At 39.6% G+C, this 9,097-nt stretch overlaps 1 protein-coding gene across 3 annotated transcripts in view; it reads right to left on the reverse strand.

Moving 5' to 3' along the window:
- The window catches only part of IGSF11 (immunoglobulin superfamily member 11), a 149,011-nt gene extending 140,587 nt beyond the window's left edge, over positions 1–8,424 (reverse strand). Inside the window, exon 1 of one of the 3 annotated variants that reach the window (XM_028504655.2) lies at positions 7,844–8,424. In XM_028504655.2, coding sequence (XP_028360456.1) covers positions 7,844–7,895 — 52 coding nt within the window. In that variant the 5' untranslated portion in view covers positions 7,896–8,424. The remainder of the gene's footprint in view (positions 1–7,843) is intronic. The other 2 variants (XM_028504654.2, XM_028504657.2) reach the window with 2 other exon arrangements.
- Positions 8,425–9,097: the final 673 nt, after the last annotated feature.

Consider the following 9,097-nt stretch of genomic DNA (forward strand, 5'->3'; position numbering starts at 1 on the left):
TTAGACTGAGGTATTTGGCAGAGATTTTCTCAAAGTTGAACAAGATAAGACTATTACTTCAAGGGATATAACTGGCAGCTGTTTGTTGTCAACTGTAGGAAAGATTAAAATTTTAGAAAACCTGTATCTGCCACGCTCAGCTTAACAGCTTCCCAATACATACTTAATAATATGTCCACATTTGTAAGATCTGTAACAATGAACCAGTATTTTCTAAAATATCAATGTATAATGTTACCAAAAACTCACACATGAATAAAATATCCATTCAAAGTACAAGATAAACTAATGGATTTTAACATGACAAAGTAAGAAATGTTTATTGATATGGTTTCTGATTCCACATTGCAACCAATCTTTAATAAACTACTGCCTAATGAGTTCTGGTAGAATATCAAAGAATTACACAGAAAATTATTTGAAAATGGTATCAAAATACTCCTTCCTCTTCCAAGTACATATCTGTGTGAGGCCATGTATTCTTTATATAGTTAAACCAAGAAAACACATCATAACAATTTGAACACAGAACCAGATCGGGGAAACCAGCTCTCTTCTAATGAGCCAGATGTTAAAGAGATTCCCAAAAATGTAAAACAGTGCCATTCTTCCTGCTAATATTTTTTGGTTTGGGGGAGAAAAAATCTTACTTGTCACAAAACACATTATTTATGTCACTATATAATGGATTTATTAGTGTTGCTTTCAAAATAACTAAAATTTTTCTCACTTTTAATTTCTAATACAATAAATATCCACAGTCGTAATCCACACAAACAAAAGCTTTCTATCATCATCAATAATCTTTAAGGCCCCAATAACCCGTCAGGCCAAAAGCTGGAGAATCTCTGCAGTATTGTTAGCACATTTTCCACATGTCCTGCCTACTGTCTTAAGTCTTGGCCAACAAGAGCTAGTACAGCAATTTGTATTCACACATGGGCAATATGCATATGTGAACTGTACTACAAGCTTTCTTAACCAATGCAAGCCTACAATGCTAGCTTGATTTGAATACATTCTGCAACAAGTAATGTTTACTATACTCCAGCCTCTCTTTTTGCCATTTATTCTGTGTTCTGCCAAGTGATCTGAACCCATGGGGGCTGCTAGAAGTTGTGAAACTGGTAGTGATGGACCTGGTCCAAAGAAACAAAGATTAAGTATCAATGCTTGGTGTTACTTAAGGCATCTCGAGCATAATGGTCAATGATATGGCCATGATTGGCTGAAGACCTTTGACATTTTGAGAGATATAAACATCACTGAAGACTGACAGAATGGTCAATAAGGAAATGAATCATAACTGGAAGAAGCTATAGCTGGAAATATGCCAAGTTCAGGAAAAGGAAAGGGAATGGGCAGAGAGGACAACTAGCAACCTCTAAGAGGAGTAGGTCAAAATGCCCCCCACATGGGCTGATTTAGTTAATGCTCCTATTTCTATAAAAGCATCTTCAGTATCTTACACACATGATATGGGGAAGGGGAAGCTGACCTGAAACTACACAAGGCATTACTTTAATTATCTCTGTTCTTGAGCTACTAATTCTAATGCACAGGCCCTTGGGACCAAAAATACCAGACATGGAAATGGGAAAATTGAAAGTTCTCAGTGAATTACCAAGATAATTCTTTATTAAATGGAGCAAAATGTTATAGGGGGCATAAACGGTTGATGGAAAGAGACTTGACCTGGGATGGCTGAACTCATAATACACAGATGATGTATTACAGAACTGGGCACCTGAAACCTATGTAATTTTATTAAACAATGTCACCCCAATCAATTCAATTTAAAAAAATTTTTAATGGAGCAAAACTTTGGGAACTTCTTAGAAAAATATATTTAAAAATGGACAACTTCAAAGTTCTATAACTAAAAATAAGATCAGAATCAATTTTGCAAGATCTGTAAGTACCATATAACTTCCAAAGCCATAGAATTTGAAAAGACTATGAAAATATATCTCTATCATCTCTGTTCTATAAAATACATACTCCAGTTCAAAGAAGTTGAAGTAACACAGTCAACACCAAATCCCTAAAGAAAATTTTAACAAAAATTCTTAAAGAAAAGAAATTCTTTTTAGGTACTCCAAGCACACAGGATTACCAGTTACATTAGCAAACACTCACTTATTCATTCACAAGTATCTACCAAGTACTTACTATGTGCCAAGAATGGCATTGTACTTTAAGTAAAATATACATGCATACAGATACACACACATACACACACACACACACGGAATTGTATCTATCATAAAGTTAACTTGATTGAACAAAAAGAAAATAGAACTATGTGCACATTCTCACATACCCCCACCAATGCCCACATTCTAAGGTGATTTCTGGGTTAATTTTTTTATATCAAGTCCCAAAATAGAGTTAAATCATTGGAAGGAACTAGGAATGCTAGATTTACTTACCTTAAAAGAACCTGATACTACTAGCAGAAGAATACAACATTCTCCAATATGGAAGGAGAGGATGAGAAGGAAAGAGGACAGGCAGAGAAGAATTGACATTACTGAGAATACAGGGGTGAGAACAAAGAGATTTTACAGGAGTGACTACTGTGAACAGGGAGACTCTGGGCAAAGGTGGGTAAAGGGGCTCTCTAAATTATGGCATTTTACCATTTCCACAGGCTTCAATAAAATTTAAATTTCTTTCCAATTTTTAAAAATGTTGGATTAATGAGTCTTTTAAGGCTGGCCTAGAAGTGGCCTCATTACATTAGAGTTACATTCGCAATGCCGCACTGTGTTATTACATAGCTGTGATCCTTGATGGAAAAAATAGCATTGAATTTCCAAAGCTATTATACTTTAACCATCTATCTCAGCCCTGAATCCTGACCCACTCTCATTCACAGTCACTGATGTTAACCTAATTCTCTGAAGAATCATCCAAAGAATCCATGTGGTACAAGCACCTCAATTTCTTTAGCCATGTGCTTTTCTAAATAAAAGTGTGCATCTAACCCTGTCATTTTTTTACCTCTCTCAAGATCAAAATGCGAAATGAAGAGAAATCAGGAAGTATATTTCCTCTAAGGATTTTTTATTCAATAGATTTCTTGTTCACACTGGCAAATTTGTACTGTTAATCCTATAAACAGAAATTTTAAGGACATTTATTAAAATGTGATATTCTTATAACACATGAGTGAGGCAGAGCCATGTGATATTGCACATATTGTGTAGTATCTGATAATGGTAGAGATAAGCTGGTATCAGATCAATGGCTGAGTCTATCATTTGTAAAACTAGGAAATAGGTTTTCTCTTTGATTGACTTAACATTTCTATAATTTTAAAACCATCACAAATACAAACTATAGTCTCTTTCTTAGATGGTAGGAAACCAGGTACAGAGTGAATCAAACTTTAATAGAAAGGAAAAAACCCTTCCACAGTTTAGTTAAGATCGGCTTAACTGACGAGTAAACTAATTAACTTTCCACTTTTAATACCAAATCCAGCTCAAATCAGATGGTGTTTTGAATACCACCCAAGAACTGACAACCCCTCTGAAACCAATTACTTCCAAAGTACAATCAAGGGAGGATTTCGGAGCCTCCAGATGGTCTGAGCTGCCCTCAAAATGCAAGGGAGTGATGTGTGAGTGCCAAGGGTGAGATGTGTGAACGCCAAGTGGCCCTCAACAAACAAAGGTGGGGACTTGAAGTGACCAGACTACCAGGAATCCAGCAATCTTACTTCTACCTCCAAAAATACAGAAATCAGCATCATTAGTACATATACAAATAGGTTCAGAATCCCTATTCTAAATAAACTATAGATCAGAATTTAAGTGGGAACACCACAGTGGTCCCCAACTTTCTCCCAGACTCAGCTAGGCTCTCCAGTCCCTTGTTCTGCATAACTCACTGCAATTAAAGAATCTTATGGGCCATCACATCGCCCTGTTTGACACTAAATCACATGGCTTAAGTATGAAGATTTAAATGAGACTTTTCATTATAAATGCTTCCACTATCAAAGTGTGAAAACACATTTGAAAATGTGCCACATACTGTTACTGGGGGATAAAAATCCTTACCCATTGCATCATTGCCTTGGGTCTGACAACAGTTCTAAGCATAACATTTTAGAAGCACTTGGTGCTTTAATATTTCAAGTGCTTCCTGAATAGTTTGGGTTGACTCTATCGTGTAAGCTTAATTTATCTAAAATTTTCACCCAGTGGCTGTCACCTTTCATGTAGGTCAAACTACAGATATTTTACTAAAAAGTGAGTTCTTCCAAAACAGTTACATAACTAAAATTAGAGCTAAGAAACTGAAGAAACAGAGACAGAAATATTAATTGGTTGCCTCCATACACATCCCCAAACTGGGGATCCAACCCACAACCTAGGTATGTGCTCTGACTGGGGACAGAATACACAACATTTTGGTGTAAGGCAGGGGTGTCAAACTCATTTTTACCGGGGGCCACATCAGCCTCACGGTTGCGTTCAATGGGCTGAGTGTAATTTATGACTGTACAAATGTAACTACTCCTGAACAGTTAACCAAGAGCTTGGCATTGCAGCTGGGTAGAAACAAGGTGCTGGGCTGGATAAAGCAAGGGAGAGGGCTGGATCTGGGCCTTGTGTTTGCCACCTATGCAGTGTATGGGATGATGCTCCAAGTAACTGAGCCACCCAGTCAGGGCTACAATAAATTTTTCATAATGCTAATGTTTAGGCTCATAATTTATTTTTATTTCACTTTATATGGTCTTTTCTTTCTTTTATACTTTTCTCATATCCTGAGAAGTTATTCACTATTTCAAGAAATCACAAGCAGTACAAGAAACAGTTTACAGCAGAGGTCCCCAACCTCCAGGTCATGGACTGGTACCAGTTCGGGCCTGTTAGGGACCAGGGCCACCCAGCAGGAGATGAGTTTGAATTATCCTGAAATTATCCCCCACCCCCAGGTTCATGGAAAAACCATTTTCCACAAAACCAGTCCCTGGTGCCAAAAAGGTTGGAGACCACTGATTTAGAGAACCTCAGTTCTCGAACTTAATTTATTCCAGAAAACTGTTCAAGAAGCAATTTGTTTGAAAGCCAAATGCCCTTTCCCGCCTCAGAGATGTATGACTGATCATACATGAAAGGGTTTTATCAACATGAAAGGGGTGTCAGGTAAAAAATGAGACTCAAAGTTTTGTTAGACAACCAAGACATTGTTTCCGTGAAAACTTGGTCAAGAATTGAATTGTCTGAGAACCAACACAGTGGAGAACTGAGGTTTGACTGTATGTCTTAACCCATTGGTAGAATTATATAGTAGTAATCAATTTTTCAAGTCAAATTCCCTTTGAAGTTTATGCCACAGACATGTAAACAAAAATAAAAACAGAAATGTTTTGACATGTATTTTCTTTCAAAAATTCAAGACACTCTCCATTTCTACCTTTGGTACAATATGCCACTGTGGTGGTCACTGCTACAAATGGGTATCTATGGAGCATCCATTTCCCTTTTGTTTCTTTACAATGGAAATAACTTTTCAGATTTCTACTACTCCTCCCTCTCATTCCACACTGGAAATCCTAGGGATGGGCCCTAATTCACTGAAACCAACTTTGCCATTGACTGGTTCAGAATTTAATCCAGCCAGGCATGCTACTCTCCAGGAGACTATTAAGCTACCTACTCAGTAGCTGTGTACCTTCTTCCCCTGCCCCACGTGTAGGAAACTGAGTATCAGTAGCCATTCAATGGCCTGCTGAATAGATCCCAAACTGAGCATTCAAGGCCCTGTACTCCTTGTACTACCTTTTTAGCCTCATCTCCTTTGTATAATCTCCTGTTCTAGCAGCTGGAAGGGCTTGGCCTTTCCAGCAGAATATGGCCCTGCACTTGCCATTTCATATCCTTCATTCACGCTGTTCCTTTGGCTAGGAAAGTCCAATAGCTGCCAACTCAGTAAATTCAAATCCCACTCATTCAAAGTCCAGACCAAAAGTAAACTTTCTGATGAAGTCTTCCTTGATATGACCATCAATAAACAGCACTCCTTACATATTCCTTGCATCATAAATCATCTGTGCATGCTGGCAGCCTATTTCAAAACTGCAAACTCTTTAAAGGTTATAGATAAACTCTTATGCATCTTTATTTCTCATCACCATCCCTCCCCACCAGAGTAGCTCAGTAAAAATTCACTGAACATGTGAACATATTTTTTTCATTTCTGAGGGTGAAAAGTTCCTTTACAGAATAGATTATCATGAAGGCTAAACTGTCCTTGGAAGTCTTTAAAACATTCTAGGATGACTTAGGAATAGTTCTACTTTAGGAAAAGAAACAAAGCAGATGACCTTGTAAGCCAGATTCTACGAATTACATCAACTCTTTAAAGTACTGCCTAATAATAATTCAAAAAAACTATACACAAATGCTGCTTACAAAAAAAACCATGGCATTGATTATAATATACAAAGGTTAACATCTTTTTTGCCAAAAATTTCAGCTGTTCATATAGTAACATTTAAAATATTTTCAGTTACGTCCAAGGGATTGTATAAGAAGACCATTTATTCAATATTATTTCACACTTGAAAGAAGTAGGACAGAGAAAAACATTAGGTCTCTCAAACTGGTAACCAGACAAAATTAATTTGGAAGCACTCACTCATGTCAATCATTATCTACACATCATTACTAAAAATATACCTATTGAACTCCACAAAAGTTTCCTATAATTTTGATTATTCCCTTCACTGGCTTCTATGGAAAGGTATACAAAGTTTTGTGTTCATTTCTCTCCTACTATATGAATTTGTGCAACTTAAATCTGCCAGCAAGTATTAGGTTACTTCAAGCTCCATGGGTACATCATCAGCTCAGATAAGACCATAAAACTATGGGAAACATACTGACATCTCTAGGAAAAATAATAATAAACAGTTAACCAAAATCTTTCATCAATCATTGAACCTGCTTTTAAAAATAAAACCCTTCAAAATAAATCTCAGTAAATCACAACAATCAATTAAATGGAACAGACGACTTGATTCCACAGGACAGTGCATTCAGAAAGGAAAAAGGCACCATGTAAGATGAAAAACAGTTTTGTTTCTCATATGATGGCTACTTGTAGAAAATAAAATGTAAGAAAGATTAAATGGAGAGTATAAAATTAAATTTAAATAGATTTTTAGAAACTGTTAACAAGAAAAGTAAAGACGTTTATTCCTTTTCTTCTAATATTGTTATATTCTAGTATTTTTGCAAGCCTTTGGGCTTAAAATCCTTTAAATCCTTTGGGGAAGAAACTAGTTTAAAAAATAAATTCTTGGTTTCAAATATAGTGTAGCATACTGTATAGTTATTTTTAAAATAGAGATCACAATTTCAATTAAACCTGCATATGTTTGTTAAGGTTATGTAAAAGCACGACTTAAAGTTTTCTAAATTATTTTAAAGGCATCTCTAGTTTTCCTGGGGCCTCCTGGTAACAGAAACTGATTCTAAATACTGTTTCTCACTGGACTCTGTAAATACGGGAGTTCATTATCTAAAAAAGAGTAGAGCGGGGTCAGAGTCAGGTCCAGGATCGCGGTAAACGAGAAGCAGGTGTGGTTACCTCTCTGATCAGGGAACACCTGGGCTGTGCCGGAGGCGTGGAAGCGGGGCGCGGGCGCTAGGACAGCCGGGGCAGGTGAGCGCATGAGTCTAGGCCAACAACCACGACTAGGGATGGCCCTTAGAAAGTTGGGTTTCCAAGACCTGGCACAGGCGATCCCCAAACAGCTTCTGCCAGGCCCGCCGGCCCAGCCTGGCCCCACCAGGAGCGGAGGACTTGGGCTACTCACCGTGCAGAGAGAGGAGCAGCAAGGGCGCCAGAGGAGAGCCCAGAGAAGTCATGCCGGTGCCGCAGGGAAGCACGCCCGCCGCCCACCCGGCTCCTCTTCGCGATAGCGGAGGCGCGGGCCGGGCTCACGCGGAAGCCTGGTTTTCCCTGACTGGCCGCCCGGCCGCAGTCACCCCCCGCGGGGCAGAGACCGTCGGACGCGCAGACGAGGCAAGTGCAGCTCCCGCGCCGCCTCGATCGGTGGAGGAGGTTGAGTTACGACCAGGCTCGCGGCGTACTCACTTTGCTCGCTGCCCTCACTCCCCAGTGGTGCGGCCACCTTTCGCTGCCCCAGGACCCCCCTGTCTCCCGCGCGCTGCCCTGGGAGCCACACCCCCTCCCAACTCTCGCCCTGCTACTCCCGCAACTGCCCGGCTCCCCTCGGCTCCGCGCCGCCCACTAGCCCTGCTCGGTCTCCCAGGCAACCGCAGCTCCCGCGCGACGCCTGGCGGCCCACCCGCGGCTCCTGCCACCTGTATGCGGTGCACGGCTCCGGCCACCTGTTTGCAGTGCGGACCACTGCCGCACTGCTCCGCGAGCACACCGTGGACCCAAAGGCCCTTGTCTTCCTCGCCTGACCTGAACTGCTCTCGGGACAGCGGGTGTTGAGTCCTGATCCCTAGAGCTCTGGAGGGACTTTTCCACCTCCTTCATGCGAACCAGCGAAATTCTTTTCTGTTGCAGTTCTAGGATGATTTCCAATTGGACATTTCACTTTCTCTCAATCCTCTATTCTCTAACCTAAATAATCTGAAACAACCTGACCCTGGCAAAATTAAGAATCGATAAAGTCTGTCCTATAGCTTTTTTTTTTTTTTTGCTTTTTTTTTCTTTTCTTTTTTGCCCAACTACCGTTTCTTTCTCGACAAGTGTGTAGGGGCTGTACATGACCATCCGCACCCCCCATTCTATCAGAGACTACCATCTTCTCTTGACCTCTTGTAAAATTTGTCAACTTATATATTTAAAATTTTCCTGTTTAAATGTTACAGCTTTCTTACACTAATTTCAAGTATTTGTTAACTAGTAAAGAGGTGATTTTATTGGTGTGGTTGTTACTTTGGTTAGGTTTTCATTTTTGTTTCTCATTTGGTTTTAGTTGGGTGGGAAGAGAGACCTTGCTGGCCCCTGAAATTGTTACCTACACATCTACCTATTATCTTCCCTTATAAAACCTAATCTTCATTCCTTTTCCATTGATATCACTGGTTGGTAT

Source organism: Phyllostomus discolor, chromosome 2 (genome assembly GCF_004126475.2).
Source record: "Phyllostomus discolor isolate MPI-MPIP mPhyDis1 chromosome 2, mPhyDis1.pri.v3, whole genome shotgun sequence".
Lineage (NCBI taxonomy): Eukaryota > Metazoa > Chordata > Mammalia > Chiroptera > Phyllostomidae > Phyllostomus > Phyllostomus discolor.